We start from the raw sequence: 18521 nt of genomic DNA, 5'->3' as shown, positions 1-18521 counted from the left end.
AAGCGATGGGTAATTCTGCTACTGGCTTGGTGTCTGCTCTCAGTCAGGGACCTGCAAATGTTTTGTAAAGGGCCAGAGAGTTCATTTTTAAGGCTTTTTGACCTGATGGGCTCTGAAGTAAGTAATCCACTCAGCATAAAAGCAGCCAGGATGTAGGTGAATGAGTAAATTGGCTGTGTTCTGATAAAACTTTATGGACACCGCAATATAAATTTTATATAACTTTTATGTGTCACAGAGTATTCTTCTTTTGACTTTGTTTCAAGTGTTTACGAATGTAAATCCATTCTTAGCTTGTGGGCCACAGTAACAGGCAGCGGCTGGATTGGGCCTAGGAGTTCCAGCTTAACAAGCCCTAATCTAGGCAAGACACCAGGGCAGCCCTACTAGCAGATAAGAGGAAGGACAGTGAAAATATTACCTTGATGAAACTATTACATTCGGGAAAGTGCATAGAAACACCTAGAACAGTGCCTCATAGTAGGTGTTCAGTAAATGACATTTTATTATTGTTGAGTGGACGGATGAATAAAACACTAACTCTTGCCCTTCAGTGGAACTAGCCTAGGAGAACAAGGTGCTCTCAGGCACTGTTCTCAGTGCTTTATCCGTTTGAACACATCTAATCTTTACCAAACTTCCTGCAGGAGACACTGTGATTACCCCCAACCTTAAGAAAGCTGGGGACAGAGAACTAAAGGAACTGGCTTGAAGTCACAAGTTTCTTTACTAAGTCAGGATTTCTACTCAGGCTGTGTCACTCCAAAGTCCATGCTTGTCACTACTAAGTTGTTTTCTGCAAGGTAAAAATAACAAACATCTGTATATGCACATGCACAGAAATAAACTCTCCATGCCTTCGTTATTATTTTTTAAGAGAAAATTAAAAAAAAATCAATACATTTAAATTTTGCTTCACTAAAAAAAGGCCAATCTTTATATTTTGATAATATCCATCCTCTTTCAAGACTGTATGTTTAAGCGGGAATTTTCAACTGGTGGCTATTTTACCCCAAAAGGGGACATCTGGCAATGAGTGGGGACAAGGCATAATTGGGTGTGAAGTGGTCAGTGTGCTGCTACAATACACAGGACAGGCCTTCTTAACATGGAATTACTCTGCCCCCAATGTCCTCAGTGCCGAGAAAGCCCCGTTTAATGCCAGCATGCAGTGCTAGCATGCAGCACTGCACGGAAAGCACCTCAGCTGGTCATTTGAGTCACTGTGGCCTCAGCCTCGGGTTATCCTGTTGCTGACTCAGGGACTGGTGAGTAGCTGGTTGTGAGAAAGGCCAAAAGTACAGACGTACTCTCCTTCGCCGGGCACAGCTCCACTGTGGCCGGCGAGAAGCAGACATGACCTGGGCCACAGCTCACCTTAAAGTTGAAATATCGTTGAAGAGTAGAAGTAGAAACCCAACAGGCAAGCCATTTCTACCACACCAGGAGGCTATTTCAGGGACGGTCTTTCATCTTATGGGCAGACAGTGTCTGCAGGGTGTGCTCACTGAGCAGTATTTGCCAGGATTGCAGTTTGCTTTAGCAGTTTGCATGTTAACTGGGTCAGAGCAAGAAAGGTTGTTCGATGACACTGCCAGATGGGGCGTGATGACACACTCATCTTCAGTGGTGTTACTCCTAACACTCTGCTCAGCCCACACCCACAATATCCCCTAAAACCGGCACTGGCATCTAACACAGGCAACTCTGGAGCCCTGGCCTGGTAGCTCAGTTGGTTAGAGAGTTGTCCTGATATGCCAAGGTTGCAGGTTTGATCCCTGGTCAGGGCACAGACAAGAATCAACCATTGAATGTATAAATAAGTGGAATAATAAAAATCAGTGTTTCTGTCTCTCTCTCTCTCTCACACCAATAAAAAAACAAACAAAAAAAAATACGCAACCAGGAACTCTAATCCAGTGCTCATCCATCTAAAAGAGGGAAGCATTTTATAAAATGACATCTATTTTCCTGCTAGACTAGATTCATATTTATCTCACCTCTATTTCTGTAACTTCTCACTTTTACTATTTCCTTTATTTTCTGTGAGGAGCAGAAACGTAGATGCTATGGAAGCTGGCTCACAGACTCCACAAATCTTTCTAAGCTATTGGAAAAGGCAAGGTCGCCCTAGAGCTTTTGTTTATGCCTGTGTGGTGTTCATATTTATGACTCACAGAGGACACCACGCAGGTGCGTGAGAAATGGACGTTGGCCCCTTGTGGCCATGCATTAGGAAGAAGAAAAGGCAAGATACTTACAGTGTAGAACCAGAACTTCACGATGGGGGCATTATAGAACTCGTAGATTTTTCTGCCCAAGGGGATTAACCGGTGCCTGCTCTGAACTTCTTCTTCATCCTTCTTCCTGGAAGACTCCCCGTTGCTTCGTCCCAACATTGCCTGCAGTGGAAGGGAATGAATACCATCACAGCAAGGCTCTGGAGGTCATGGAGTTCAATGTGCTCATTTACGCCTGGCTTCTGTGCAGCACCACTGGGCGGTCCAGAGGCCCACTCTGTGCCCCGGCCCGAGGCATTCTGTGCTCACCACATTTCCGCATGGGGACTTGGGCTCCATGACTCAGGCAGAATGGGGTGCATGAGGGTCTGGGGGCCCAGGTGCTATCCAGGGGCCAGAGGTCAGCTGGGGGCCTGCCATTCCATGCCAGACGCTCTCGCCTTGATCGCAAGCCAGGCCTAGGGATAGCACCCATGCATGAATTTCGTGCACCAGGCCTCTAGTATAAAATATTAGCTTTAACTATTTTTGTTATTGTCTCAAATATCCACATCACTCACATATCTATCAATCACAAATGATTTGCCTGTAACCAACAGGATTTCTGGAGAAGGTAACGTCCATTCCTTTATGGACCCTTTGGCTAGAAAAGTACCTCGAGTTAATGAATAGGTACCATTCTATTCCCTGGCCTAGTTAGGAGTTGGTTTTGGTCAGTAAGTTGAATCAATCTTCGTGATGGATATAGTAAACTAGAAAGCAACAGAGTTTCATAAATATTGATCACCGGCTCCAAGAAACTCTGAAGCTACATATTTGTCCCTGTATAACTTTATAATTTATGTAACATAAACACAATTACCCTACTTCTGTTTGCTTATTTATGTGCTCAACAATTCAACGCTATTTGGGGTCCCAGTGAGATGAGAGTAAAGGCAGTTGGGAGGGTTTAGGCATCTTGGAGAGTGGCATCTTCAGGTAACCTCTAGGGACAGCGGCTTTCCCAACAGTCAGAATGATGCCCTAGGCCTGTGAACATGTTGAGATTTCATTAGGCAAAATGCAAGACTTTTATCTGGCAATGCAGGTCAAACAAAAACAAAAATACAACAACCTATTTTGCCTTTATTGTTCAGATATATTTGAACATGGATGCATTTTTAAATGGCTTGTCTTTCATGTGTTTAAGTATTAAAAATTGATTGCCTGCCTCCTGCATGCCCCCTACTTAATAATTTACTTATTTTAGGGAGAGAGGGAGAGAGGAAGAAAGAGAGGGAGAGAAACATTAATTTGTTGTTCCTCTTATTTATGTATTCATTGATTGATTCTTGTATGTCCCCTGACAGGGGATCGAACCTGCAACTATGGAGTATCAGGATGATTCTAATCACGACCAAGCTACCCACCTGGGGCTAAATAAAGCATTTTTGATATTTTATTAGTTCCAGCCAAGCAGCCTAATTTGCTGATCTTGTTAATTTCCCTCTCCAGTAGTCAAACATTTCCTTTCCTACATTCCTTAAAGCAGAATGTAACAGGGCCAAATACAGACAAAACTGCACAATATGAATTTGAAAAATCATTGCTACCTGAACACAGATGTCAAGTCTGGGTGAGATCCTTTGAGGTGAACTAAGCTATTAAATGCTCCTAAAATTAGCAATGGAAGGCTGATATTTCATGTACAGCTTTGGAAGGGCCAAGAAAAACGGTCCCATTCTAAGAGAGGAAATACTAGTTTTACACGGTCAAATATTAATCCTATAAAAAGAGCAGAGGCGTCAACAAGCTGCATTCTCCAGTCCTGTCCAGGGTCCGAGCTGTGACAACCTTTATCAGTAGGGTCAAAGGAAGTCCTACCTTGAAGACAACTGCCATCCTTCCTTCCCTTCTCTTCTCCCTGCCCTTCCAGCCCGTGGGGAAGAAGCTCGAGCAGCAATGCCATGTTGCTGGCTTCTACTTGTGTTCTCAGTAAATACCCAGGGTCTACTCTCTGAGAAGCAGACTTAGTCTCAGCCCAGAGATGCATCTTTACTGTGGCTTCTTGAAGGGTCAGGTTCCCATAGCTCTAGAACATGCATGGGGAACCTTTTATTTTATTTTTTTTTCCTGCTAAGGGCCATTTGGATATTTATAACATTTGCGTCCATACAGAATTATCAGCTTAAAAATAAGCCTGCTATATTTGGTCAAACATTTAATTAACCCACCTCTAATGCCTTGGCAGGGCCAAAGTGATTTCACAGGCCTTATTCGGCCCAAGGGCCAGACATTCCCCACCCCTGCTTGACTGAGCAGGAGAAGGAAGCTGCCTTCTTTGTTTTCTTCTTTGAGACCCAACAAGAAAAAATACTGCCTTCAGCTTCTGGCTACCTTCCTAAAATCCTCCCTCAAGTTTTCCTACGCCAATGTCAAGGCCTTGCCATACTTGATATAGGAGTCCCTTGCATCACTTTCGGATCCTCTCTGCTACATGGTAGACCAAACCAGCCGAGTGCCTACATTTGAGACTGGGACAAAAATTTAGCATTCCTTAGCCTGTCAGCTAAAAGCAGGGCCAATGAAATTTCTATGCCTGGGTTCTAATGCCAGCTTTACAACTAATTAGCTGAGTACCCTTGGCAATTTAACCTCTCTGAGTCTCGGCTTCCTCATCTGTAAGATGGGATAAATAATACCTTTTCCCTGAAAATAAAAGTGTCTTATATTAATTTTTTCTCCCAAAGTTGTGCTAGGTCTTATTTTCAGGGGATGTCTTATCTTTCCATGCACTAGGTCTTATTTTCGGAGGATGTCTTATTTTCGGGGAAACATGGTAGTACCTAACGGTGGGACTGTTGTGAGGACTCCACCAGTAAATGCATGTGAAGCACTTCGCACTGTTTAATCAAGGCTTACCATGTGTTCGACACCAGTGTACATGGTTTACAGGCTCACTTTTTATATAGTCTACATGCACCTGTAAGTTATTATTATTCCCATGTTAGAGGTTAAGACACTGTGTCTTTGGTTCCACAGTGAGCAGGTGATGGGGCAGGATTCTGGATTCAGGGCACACACTCTTTACCCCTCTGCTGAAGCTGGCATTAAGATCCTGTAGTACTACCGTGTTTCCCCGAAAATAAGACATCCTCCGAAAATAATACCTAGTGCATGGAAAGATAAGACATCCCCTGAAACTAAGACCTAGTGCAACTTTGGGAGAAAAATTAATATAAGACACTGTCTTATTTTCGGGGAAACAGTGTACTACAACGCTTCTGCTCATAAAGTATGCCCTATCCTTGAAGGGTGCAGAGGCCAAAAATATGGTAAGATCCTTGGGGAAGACAGTCACCCCTATCGCAGAGGGAAGTAGACCTCCAATTTTTACACATTGAAACCGAAAGCAAACATTGACTCTCAACTCAATGAGTCAAAAGCTGTGAATGATTTATCAATCAAAAGAGCGTCCCGATGTATATACCCTGTTACACACGAGGCTGAAATGGTGCCTCAAAATAGATCTTTAGAAAGGGCCTAGTGGAAAGAAATAGTGTTTATTTGGAGGAAAAAGCGATTCACAGAGGTGTCCTCCTAGGATAATAATGCAAAGGCCTTTTGTCACCTGAGCAAAACCAATTTTTGTTTTCTCCCCTTACGGCTTCTCTGGGCCATCACAGTGACCGGTGGGAGGGCTGGGGAGGGTGGGGCATAGCAAGGAGGGCCTGTGGAGTTGGTGCCTGATGTCTCCAAGGCTATGAAGCCTTGTTTGTCCCTTTAACAGCCTGTGATATTTTTAGACCTTGTCTACGATCCAGCGGCAGTCACGCTGCTCCAGCGGGGGCTGCGGGAAGCTGTCCCATGCCCAGCTGCCCCGTTCGCCCTGCAGAACAAAGCATTCATGCTCTATAATTACACCAGGAAGAGCTAAGAAAAACCTTCCATACAAACCTTAGAATTCAACTCATTGTGAGCCTGACCCTGACGACGGATAAAGGCTCAGCTTCTGATCAGAAGAAGAGTTCCAGCTCAGTGAAGCCGGCTGCTCCCAAATCACCACTCCCCTTTCTTTCCTCAAGTGCGGAGGCTGCCACATCACTTGGCTGTTAATACCGCACTGCCTGATGGGAAAATGTAGGGTGCCTTGCTTTTGAATTTCATTGGGTTGTCCTGTACCACTGACCCTGGCTGAAAAATTTCACACACAATTACTTCCCAGAGTCATATTATTTGTGCGTAGAGAGGACACTTTCATAATACCCTGATCTCACTACTCAAATGAAAGCAGCTGGTGGGAGGCTGACCTCAAGAGGTACTGAATCTTAAGCCATATCAATGGGATGAGGGACTGTCCCCATGGGCAGTAACTGAGGAGCATTTCCTTACTGTCAGTTCCATATCCTCTTCATCTTTTTCTTTCGTGGGCTTTTCTGGTTCCTCTGGCTCCCTCTCTTGGAGATGGATTTCCTGGGCCTGAGTCATATAAGGCATGTCGTCTTTGTTCTTGAACTCCAAGCTGAGAATTGAAGGAGGAAGTAGAATTCCCAGAATTACCTAAAGTAATAATAATGATAATAATAATAATCACATTTAAGGGATTGAGATTAGAGTGGTTGCTTAGAATCAGGGGGCCTGGGGGTGGTGTGTGTGTGTGTGTGTGCCCCAAGTGAGGACCTGCATATTTGAATAACTATGTATATTAATGCTACTAGAATCATTTGTGTCAACCTGGGAACTGTTATGCACCATGTAGGATATTTTTACAATAAGCTTCTTTGCTGTAAACATCTTTACCGAAAGCATTTTTGCTGTAAAACTAATTGGCCGTAAAGCAATTTTGCCATAAAAGATAAAGTAAATGGTCAACAGTTTGGGTTGACAGTGTACTACCATTTTTATATTACATAAATCTTAGCCCTCATATTGGTCTATACAGTGACGACTAGACATGGCGATCTTAAAATAGTGAATGATAACTATGTATTATATATCAACTTGATAGAAAATATAGTGATAAACTTACTGAAAGTGTGAAATAAGAGAGTATAAGGCCAGATTTCATGCTATACTAGAATATGATAACTGACATATTCGAAGGTGGGGAGTTGAACTCACATTTCTCATAGAACTTTGGAATGTCTATCAATAGACATGTGACAATATGCCAAGAATAAAAACAATAGGTAAGCAGCTCAGCTCAAAAGAAGAGACAGATCAATAGGCAATGAGTGTGTAAGTGCTTAAGTACAACCCACGAGATAAAACGGGTCATTTGCACAGTATTATCATGAATCTACACATGTTTTAAATGAATTCAGATATTTTGAATTTCATAATAATCTTCTTAATTTTGTTATGAAAAATGGATCTCATTATGTCCTTTTTAATGTCCCTTTTTACTTTATTTTTCTTTCTTTTATTTATTTTTCCACCATCATTTACCCCCCCATACGCTCTTCCAACTTCAAATCCCCCCTCCCCCTCTCCCCACCTCCTCTTCTCAAAATGACCACATGATTGCCTGTGTCCATGAGTTTCTTCTCTTTTTTTTCTTTTTTGCTCAATCTCTCCACCTCCCCCAATACCCACTCCCACTAGAGCTGTCTGCCTGCTCTCTACCTATGAGTTTGTTAATTTTAAAGATTTTATCTTGTACAGAAAAATTGTCTTGTGGCCAATTAGTTTTGTGGCAAACATGTTTGTGGCAAAGCAGCTCTGCAAAAAAATACCTATAATCATTGTGCACAGTAGCTCAATCTGATTTTGGTGAAACAAAGTATCTTACCAAAATATATATTACCCAATTAAACTCACTTTGCATGGGGGAAACTGAGGAAAAAGAGAGAGCCTACCCAAGGCAGAAGTGGGAAAGAACTGAGTTTCCCATTTAGCCACTAAACAGCACTTGATTGGTGAAATCAATTTATACTTATATCCACTGGCATTTATTTGCTAGTGTGACAATTGGAGTTGATCGTGTCATCTGATTATCTCTAAAAAAATGCCATCCTAAGTTGATCTTGAGAAAGTCCATGTCGGAAAGCATTTTATTCATTTTAGAGCTTCCCCCTGGTCTCTACTACTATCCCACCGAAACACACACATACACACCCTAGCAGGCTCTGTATTCACCACAAGAAGCCCCTGTTCAATTGCAGCATCCCACACTGTATTTCTCTCATGTATAAAACAACACGCTTAAGTCTCCCTGTGACAATACTGAATCCCCGGGCCTTTTTTCACAAGAAGCAACCCCATTGTCAGTTTGCCAGGGCAATGTATTTCTGAGTGATAGTACTGACATCTGACATGTATTCCCTAAATCTCCCACCTCTTCCCTAATTCTAAAATGGTTCTATTGTACAAGGTTCCAGAATATGAACCGAGGTGAGGGGCAAAGAGGATCCTGGAGGGTAAGTAAAAATAATTCCCAAATAACAAGCAAAGGACAACCCATGCTCAAATGCCTGCAGGGACTCTGGAGCAGCTAAGGAAAAAGGGAGAGTGATGGCCCTGAACTCAGGGTGCCTGGCAGGCTGGGAAAGCTCAGGTGGCCTGCTGGCAGCCTTGAGAGGACGTGACACCCTGTCCTTGGAGCTGGTAGCCAGGCTTGGCGGTCACCAGCAGCACAGCTAGGGAACACCCTTGACCCACTTCATGGCAACCTTCTGTGACTCCTGGCCAAGAGCCATGGAAGAGTGGAATAGAGGAGGGGGTGCTGGTTCAGCCAGGGTGGCCTCAGTGATCCCTCTGGTCTCATGGCCTCAATGATCCTTTCTGCTTTGGGCTGCTCTCAAAGTTACCCAGATCAGGTAGTTCCAGGTAAACATGAGCCTGGTTTCACTTGAAACAGCCACAAACTCTAAGCAGATAAACTATTTTAACACATTCATTTCATCTTCCCCCTCCTATTTTTGCCTTTCTTTTGCTTCTTTCAGTTCAACGTTTTCTTTAAAAAGCATTAAGAAAACATAAAAGGCAAAGCAACACATTATCCTTATACTTCAACCCTAGTAGTGGGAACACTGCAATTTACTGTGTATTGTTCCTGTTTTGTTTTATGTGTGTGTGTGTTTTTTTTTTTTTTTAAAAAAAACATCATCTATACAATCGTAACTATACATGTACATGCTTTAAAAAAACAAAAAATGGTCTCAGGTTACATATGTGATGATCTGCAACTTGTTTTTCTTCATTTGAGAATAGATCAAGATTATCCAGCAATGTCTTTACATATAAATCTATCTCACTCTTATTTCAGTTTAAACGATTTCTCAGGGATTGCTGAATAAGAGCCGATGTCTCTTTTGACCGGTGTAAAGGAGGCCAGGGCATTCCATCTCCCTTGCAGTGAACAGTTGCCCAGGTAAGCCACTCATTGTACAGTGTAGCTTGTGCCAGAAAACATGGTACCCCTACAGATCCTGAGTGAGGCTGTCACATGTTAGATCTTCTGAAAAATAGTCATGTCTAGGCACCATCCCTACTGATTTAGCAATATTTAGAGGAGGTCTTAGCCTCTACATGAAAACAAAACAAAACAAAAAAAACAAGAAAAAGCACTACTACACAGAAGATCCTGATGCAGTTGGAGTGTAGAGTCACCCTCCTGAGATAATGAAAATGCCTAATCCCACTGCATATTCAGCTTGGAAAACTCCAACCAACCCTCTGGTGCTCGTAGCCCATAGGGCCTTCTGGGTGCACTGACCTTCAGGCCTGAGTTCTTGCGCATCCGGAGCCGGCCCATCCACATGTCTGTGAGCAACATCTGGCTGCACGTGTGTGCGATGAAGTCACGGTGCTTGGCAGCCACCGCGAGCTGCAGGCATGTGGCGTTGCTCCAGTTCTTGAGTTCGTATGTCAGCAGCTTCATGGCCAGTTGCTCATCCTGCTTGTAGGACTGGTCCAGGAGCTCCACGGCAAGCTGGCCAAAGTCCCTGAAAAAGAGAATGTGAAGGGTCATCTTGGAGACCCACTGGCCAAGCCAAAAAAGGTGGGTTCTGAATGGTCTAGTTGTTTTTTTATGGGATCTAGTCTCTTCACTCATTCATCCAGCCATCATCCACTAAACAGCTAGATGTGCGAGACACTGTGTTTAAAACCAAGGGTGTAAGTTGAACAAGGCATGACCCCTGCACTCAAGGCCCTCAATTCAAAGTATATGGATGAGGATGGCAGATCAATAAATCAATGATTAGAGTTCAGTGTGTCTTCTTCAGACCTCAGTTCAGATCTGAGCCTAGCCACAAAGTTGTCATCTTGGACGAGTTATTTAAATTCTACTTATTTCCTTTAGCTGTAAAATATGCATAACCAGAGGATCTATCTTTTGGGGTGGGGTTCTAGGTGTTTTTGCTGTAATCATCTTTGTTGCACACCTAATTGGCTGTAAGGCAATTTCACCATAAAAGATCAAACGGTGGACAGTTTGGCTTATGGTTGACAGAATTTATTTAAGCTAGTTGACAGTTTAGTTTCATTCCTCCATGGAGGAGGTTCTTACAGTTACTTCCATTTTTACATTATATAAATCTTAGCCCTCATAATGGTCTATACAATGATGAGTAAAAGATGTGGTGGTCTTAAAACAGTGGACATTAAAAACTACATTTAAAGCCAGATTGCACACTGTGCTAGACAATAATAACATATCAGTTTGCATATCATTCAGTGACCACAGTCATCCTCCCATCCAGCAGAACTGAACATTCACCACAATTTTATATTATGGTAAATATAAAAGAAAAGTATATATGATACTATAAATGAAAGACTTCGAAGGCAATTCATTTATATTTTTTGCAAAACAGTTTTTAAATTTTGTTAATAATTTTTCACATTCCATGATAACATTTTTAATGTCTTTCTTTTGTTTTTCATTATTCTATCTCTTATGGCAAAATTGCTTTACAACTGATTACCTGTGTGCTAAAAATGCTTGCAGCAAAGATGTTTATGGCAAATATGCCTACAGTGAAAATACCAGACATGTTGAGAGGATGAAATGAAATCTTTTATAATCTGTTTGTACCGCCATAGCTAGTGCTGTATACCATAAACAGTAATTATTTTCTAAAATATATATTTTTATTGATTTCAGAGAGGAAGGGAGGGGGAGAGAGAGATAGAAACATCAATGATGACACCAATGATGAGAATCATTCATTGGCTGCCTCCTGCACACCCCACACCGGGGATCGAGCCCATAACTCCGGCATGTGCCCCTACCAGGAATTGAACCTTGACTTCCTGGTTCATAGGCTGATGTTCAACTACTGAGCCATGCCGGCTGGACAACAGTAATTCTTCATGTCTACCCTCTCTTGGTACCGTTGGGGCGATACTGCCTTGCCTTCAAGTTCTGGGGAGCTGAGACCCTCCATCCAATATTTGGGGCCCACCTTCCCTTTTTGTCCCCTGACTACCCCTTTTTCCAGGCTGGCCGACCTGGAGTTGTGGTTCAGCTCCTGGGAGATGTCATCCACCATGTCGTTCTCGGAAGCCTCATGAGCCATGGCTTTGCAGAGCTTGCAGGCCACCAGGGCCTTGGCCATGGCCTCCTCGCCATGCTGCCAGAAGAACAAGGCCATTTTCTGCCGCTTCATCAGGACGGCCCACACCATCAGCTCGTGGAAAGGGAAAGGAAAGTGGTTGATCTCAGGGTCATCCAGGTCAATGTCTACCTCTTCTTCACGTTTCTTGGTTGTCTTTCTTCCTCTCCTCAAGGGAACATCATCCTGTGATTTTAGGGGGGGAGAGGGAGAGAAACCAGAGGTGGAGTTAGAAATGAATCAATGAAATTCAGTCAACAGTGATTGTATATTTACTACTAGTCCAGCTCTGACAGATCCATAAGTGAACTACTGGCACACCTCATTTGATTGTGTTTCACTTTTCTGCACTTCCCAGATGTCGCATTTTCTACACATCGAAGACAAAAGGTCACGACTTGCTTTATGGCGGTGGTCTGGGACCGAACCCACAATATGTCTGAGGTATGCCTGTATCCTCTCCTAGCTCCAATCCTAAAAGAATGCTCAAGCTCATTCATGGCTAATTTAAAATGAGCTAGAAGAGCATAAGCACAGTCCTATGGGAACATGCCATTGTTATACTTTAAATTAGAAAAAGTATGTTCAATGGGCCATTTTCTTTTTCTTTTTACGTTTGTCCTTTCCCCCTCTGCAGGTAGGGTTATTTGTCATGCGTGATGGACAACCCTACCCTTTTCTCTCAAAGGAAAAGGACTTGCATTCGCATACAACAATAACCACATTAACAAAAGATGGGAGGAAGGTGGCCTCTCTGGAGTTTCTGCATACCTCATTAGGTGCATTGGTGAAGTATTTCTGGCCTTTGGATTTGTTGCCATTTGTAAACACCCATTTATAGATTTTGCTTACTGGAATATATATGCTTCCTTGGTTTTCAAGTTCGTATTTCAAATAGGATTTATTTCCTTGTTTGCAATGCTAATACAACCTCCATGGTGAAATTTTCAAAGCTACTGTGATCTGTCCCCTCACCACTGGGAAAAATGTCACTTCCTTATTGCAGAATTATGTACTTATCCTCACCACCGAAATGAAGTTATTATATATTTAAAATGTGTAACAAAGAGATTAAATAATTGACACAAATAATTGTAGGAGCAAACACCTACCTCCATTCCCAGTAGTTTCAAGGCTTTGGGCTGTTAAAAAATTAATGCACAAAGTTAGATATTTTTCTATAGATATAAGAAAAGGATGCTACTTCATCTCAAACAGGTAATAAAATAATTCCATTTACCATGTAGCATTTATTTCAATAAATAAAGCATTACAAAGGGAACCCAATTATAGAAATTCTTAGAGAATTAGGGATTTACTGAGTTTGGGGGAAGAAAATTAGGAAACTGGACAGGCATAACGTGATTGCTCAGGGGTAGAGCCTGCAGGTTTATCAACCCTTTTGTGGAACAAAATTTCTTCCTTCTTCCTAAAACTGTTCTGCTCATCATCTCCATGATTTCAAGCACTTATGTGCATGATGAAACATTCAATCAAAGTAGAAGATGTTTCTCAAACCTCTGAATGACCTCTATTCCCAAAAGACTTGAGATATTATTCATAAATATATGTGTAGATGCTTCCTGCTGGCCATCTCTCTATGCTGCTGTCCAGTAGATCAAGGGTGAGTGGGGCCAGAGGGCATCTGTCGATGGCACTTACTGTAATGTCATGGAAAGTGTCAGCACAAACAGAAGCATCATTGCTCATGCTGGGATGTGCAAAACAGGCACAGACCGAGACGGACAGAGAAGGCAACTCAGCAAAGTATAGAACTTGATTTATATTTAACAAGGGGAGATACAAAATTACATTTCAGGGGTCAGGAATTCCAATTCCAAATTGCAAGTATTATAGAATGGTTGGGTACCATCTTGAAAGTTATTTGAGTAAATAGTAGGGTTATAGCACTTAGGTTCCTCCAAATTTTATTTGATCATTCAAGTCAGAATAGCTTGAACCTCACATCTCCCTCTTTCTCTTTTAGCTTTCATAATGACCACCAGTTTAAAATTTGTGATTTTAAAAAATTTATACTTTTTGGTGTTTTCAAAGGTCTCTTCTAGCACCACAAAATACTAGAATAATCAGATGGTAAACTTTGGTAAAAGTAAAAAAATTATGCCTGCCACCAGCTATAGCAGCAGTTCTCAAAATGTTGTCTTAGGACCATATGGCCCTTTTTTGGGGGTGGAGGTCTTTCCTGAGAGCCTTCCAGGGGCCTGTGAAGTGAAAGCTATTTTCATAATAACACCAAGATGCATTTATATTTGCACTGATGATACAAAAGCAATGGTTGGTAAAATTGCTGGGTACCTTGGCAAGAATGAAGGCAGTGGTACCAGGCTTTACTAGTTGTCATTAGAGTTCACTGTTATACACTTGAAGTTTAAAACAAAACAAAACAAAACAGTTGCACTTAAGAATGTGCTTGATGAGCCCTGGCTCATTGGACAGAGATTAGGCCTCTGCACCGAATTTGATTTTCAGTCAAGGGCAGAACCTGGGTTACAATGAGTGTTTGGGAGGCAACCCATTGATGTGTCTCTCTCACATCAATGTTTCTCTCTCTCTCTTTCTCCCTCCTTTCCACTTTCTCTAAAAATGAATGAAACAAAACAACAACAAAAGAATGTGCTTGATGAGGCCTAAAATATTAGCATGTATTAAATTTCTACTTTTGCCGAAACCGGTTTGGCTCAGTGGATAGAGCGTCAGCCTGCGGACTGAAAGGTCCCAGGTTCAATTCCGGTCAAGGGCATGTACATTGGTTGCGGGCACATCCCCGGAAGGGGGTGTGCAGGAGGCAGCTGATCGATGTCTCTCTCTCATCGATGTTTCTAACTCTCTATCCCTCTCTCTTCTTCTCTGTAAAAAAATCAATAAAATATATTTTTAAAAAATTTCTACTCTTGTTAGTAAAAAAAAAAAAATGCCTTTTTACTCTTCTGAGGGATGAAGTGGGAAGCCGCATAAAGCACTGCTGCTACATACTAAACAAGGATGGGGGTCCTGAGGGAGAACACTCAGGGGGCTGTTGGGACTACATTATGGCAGCTGTGCCTCATGAACTATCTGTGCGAAGAAATGACTGGTAAACAACTAGGGTTACTTAGACCTGGATGGCAGACATTTTGGAAATGAGCTAAGAAGGACTGTCATTTCAAGGAAAACAACATGCAGGATTGGTTGTCAATGACAAAATTCAAACTTTCAAGCAGATAATAGAATCTTGGAAAACCCACCCCATGACCTTGACAATTTTTCAGTACTTAAAGACTTTTCTGATGAGATTGAAGGTGAATGCAAGTTTTTGCAAGGTTTTTAAATTGTATAATAAAATGTGTCAACGTTTAGAAGATCAGAATATAACTCAACAAACCAATATTTTACAGTGACCAATCTACAATGTTAAAAGATCTATACAAACTGCAGTTTGGATTTTAATAGGAAAAGGTCACTGACATGGTTTGAGATTTCATGTTGCAAACTAATCTTCAAGAAATTGCCACTTGAATTTTGATGTACTATCAAAAAAGAATAGCTATAATTATCACTAAAGATTACTTCTTTCTTTTTTTGATACACTTGTCATATTTGTCACATATTTGTGTGAGGGCAGATTTTCTTAATATATTTTAACCAAAACAATGTCTTGTAACAGACTGTCTGCAGAAGTAGATATGAGAATCTAACTATCTTCTGTTAAGTCAAACTTTACAGAATTTTGGAAAAATATAAAACTATGCTACTCATCACTAATTTTTGTTTGTAAAAACATAGTTGTTTTTCATAAACATGCTATGATGGACTTCTTATGGTCACCTTAAGATGAATTAATAAATAATTATTTTTAATGTTTCAACTTTAATTTTCAGCATGATAAATATTGATAGAACCCAAAGTAGATTAAAAAAAAAAAAAAGCTTTTGGGAGTCCTCAATAATTTTTAAGGGTATAAATAGATCCATTTAGACCAAAAACCTTGAAAATTGCTGTGGTAGGTAATAAGATTCATTTGAATTTCACTGCTATTCTCTGATCATCAAGGCTCACTCTCAGTGTGTTTCTGATTTGAATTGGACGTAGGGAAAGAATACATCCCTCTCCCCCTCTTTTGTTAAAAACAGACTTGATCGTGGAGGGAAGAAGAGGTGGGGCAATTGCCTTCATCTCATCTCATCGCCCACTAAGAGAGAAGGAAGCCACACCCTGAATTGGTAGCACCCTAGTCCACCCAGGAGTCCAGGAACCCGAATTTGCCCACAAGCCTCACCCTCTTGGGGCCGAAGAGATTGTGGTAGAGTGTCCGGAAGCGCTTGCGGGTGTAGTTGCAGCGATAAGCTCCGCCCATCAGGTATTCTATCACCAGGCCAATGTCGATCAGGCTGATTCTGTAGTCAGGAGGCAGGTTCCCCTGTTAGGGAAGAAGTAAAAACAAAAAGAGCCAAAGGACAGCGTGATTTACTAGGGATTCGATCCCATGTGTTCTGTAACTATTTTAGAGTAAAAAAAAAAAAAAATTAATTAAAAAAGAAACATATGAATGAATGATTATGCTGGTTAATTAATTCACCTTAAAATAGATCCAACCGAAACCTGGATATTCTCGCTTGGAAAGAAGACATAAGTTAAATAAGAAGATGCAGTAGTCGTTGGCAAGAACAGAAAATCAAAATATTTATTCAAGTCTTCAGCTGAGGAGAAAAACACACCAGCGTAGCAGAAAGAAACACAAGGCTAGACATGGCAAATGCTACGGCTCCCAGACACTAGGAACTAGGTTCCCCAGCTGTCCCCAGCCCCCTGGCTGCTCTGCCTCAGACCCAGGCCTGCTACTGCCCTCTTGCTGATCCTTTAGTTCTTCACATTCACTAAATGAAGACTCCTTCCAGAGGGATTGGTATTGCCAGGGCTTGCATCAGGTGGGGGATGCTTAGAGCTCAGATATCCTTTCATGCCAAACTTCTATTAATAATGAACATTTGGCTCCTTTCATAAAGGATGGATGTCAGGTGAAGTCATTTATGAACATCCCTTGTGTTGAAAGAAAAAGCATGGAGAAAAAACCTGTTATTCATTGTTTTATTTATCTTTGTATTCCTAGTGCCTTTCATAGTGCCTGATGTGTGGTTGGCATTCGAAATGCTTTTTGTTGAAAATATGAATGAGTAAAACAGTGAAATTAACTGATGTGGTGGTGGGATCAATCTCTCTCTGTGTGGTTTTTTTGTTGTTTATTTGTTTGTTTTTGTTTGCTTTTATTTTTGCATTATGTTCTCAGTAAGGGAACTTCCTAGCCACAGTGTGTGGGTAACCCCTGATTGGAAAAGCCTCAGTTTAATGTAGAAATTTGACTTGAAATATGCATATTGGTGTATCTGTATGGGCCGGAATGAATGGATAGCAATTGATGCACCAGCCCAAGTGTATGAATCCCCGTGCTGCTCTTTCAACTTCCTTGCTGGACTTAGTTCTCAGCCCTGCCCACTGCATTCTACCTCTCCCTTACCTTGGGATACAGGCAGGCTTGCGGACCTAATTTGAAATGGCTGAGCAAAGTGGGACTGTGTGAAGGGCATTCTAGACAAGATGGAAGCACTTTAAGGCACACAACCCCTTCCATACCTGACTGTGGCTCTTCAGAACCCATTTCTTTGCTGACTAGTCCCTTCACAGAAATGGTCTCTCCGCTCCTCTCCCTCTTTCTCAGAATTTTGGGATCTCTTTTGTTTAAAGATTATCTCATCACTCTAAATTGTCAAAATTAAGCTGTCCTCAGGCTGCCAAGAAAGACCAATTGTCTGTCTTCTTTATGCAGAATATGGTAAAAACATAACAAAGGGAACTTAGAGAAGATTTTATTTGAAGGTCACAACTTTTCAGGTATTGCCCTTTCCATAAACATTAGCTGATTTAAAAAATATTACCCATGTGACCATTTCTCTCTTATTTTTGGGATAGGTGAACAAGGCTGTAGTTTCTGTATGGACTGGCTCTACCAGATGGTTAAGCAACTCTGTTATGTCAAAGGTGGAAGAGCCAGAGCCTGGCCGCACCGGAATCAGCCTCCTCCCCAATGCATCCGGCTCCATTAAGGATGCCCTTCAGAGGATGCCCACCCTGCCTGTTATTTCCTTGGCACTGTGCGGTAGGTAGGGTGAGGAGCACTGGCTGTGACTCAACTGCCCTGGGCTTCTGTCTATAAGACAACCAGCCACTTTCCCGCATCGCCTCTGTTTTCTCAGTAAAAAGAGTCAAACTTCCTGGCCTCTGTGGTCTACAATGTACCAGGCTTAAAAAAAAAAAACAATCCCCAAAGGATGTATTATGATGTTATTGAAAGGCAGCTATAGCCAAGTCTAGGAATCTGTGCCTATTTTCAACCTTGTCACCATTTCCTAAATTTAAAATGTGGGTAATATCGAGTCTAACACCTATAAATTTTCATTTGAGAAATCCATATGGAAGCATTAGTTTGAATTCTAAGAACAAGAATCAATATTGTATGAAGACAGTGTTGAATGGCAATATTTATATACATGTCACGTGTCCAGAAGAGTGGGAGTTGTCGGGAAGAATAGTGATAATAGTAAAATACTAAATAAATAAAATTTAAGAGGGGCAAAAAAACCATTTTTTGGGTAAATGATTTCCTTCATAAAGAGACTATAGGTTTATAGACTACCAAAGAAGGTGCTGTAATCTTCTTCTTTTCTTTAGAAACAACTTCTCATATAAA

The 18521-nt window shown here is 41.5% G+C and overlaps 1 protein-coding gene across 14 annotated transcripts in view; it reads right to left on the bottom strand.

Moving 5' to 3' along the window:
* TRPM3 (transient receptor potential cation channel subfamily M member 3) overlaps positions 1-18521 on the bottom strand; it is a 662437-nt gene that overhangs the window by 67896 nt on the left and 576020 nt on the right. For 10 of the 14 annotated variants that reach the window (XM_084899451.1, XM_084899455.1, XM_084899457.1 and 7 more), the window contains 7 exons: positions 16356-16391; positions 16056-16196; positions 12892-12921; positions 11676-11965; positions 9937-10165; positions 6612-6779; positions 2262-2402 (listed from right to left, as the gene is read on the bottom strand). In XM_084899451.1, the coding sequence (XP_084755577.1) occupies positions 2262-2402; positions 6612-6779; positions 9937-10165; positions 11676-11965; positions 12892-12921; positions 16056-16196; positions 16356-16391 (1035 nt within the window). The remainder of the gene's footprint in view (positions 1-2261; positions 2403-6611; positions 6780-9936; positions 10166-11675; positions 11966-12891; positions 12922-16055; positions 16197-16355; positions 16392-18521) is intronic. The other 4 variants (XM_084899458.1, XM_084899459.1, XM_084899463.1 and 1 more) reach the window with 1 other exon arrangement.

The sequence above is a fragment of the Pipistrellus hanaki genome, assembly GCF_964339955.1.
Source record: "Pipistrellus hanaki genome assembly, chromosome: 11".
Taxonomy (NCBI): Eukaryota; Metazoa; Chordata; class Mammalia; order Chiroptera; family Vespertilionidae; genus Pipistrellus; species Pipistrellus hanaki.
The sequence above is the reverse complement of the archived record's forward strand: the minus strand, read 5'-3'. Positions and strand labels throughout refer to the sequence as shown.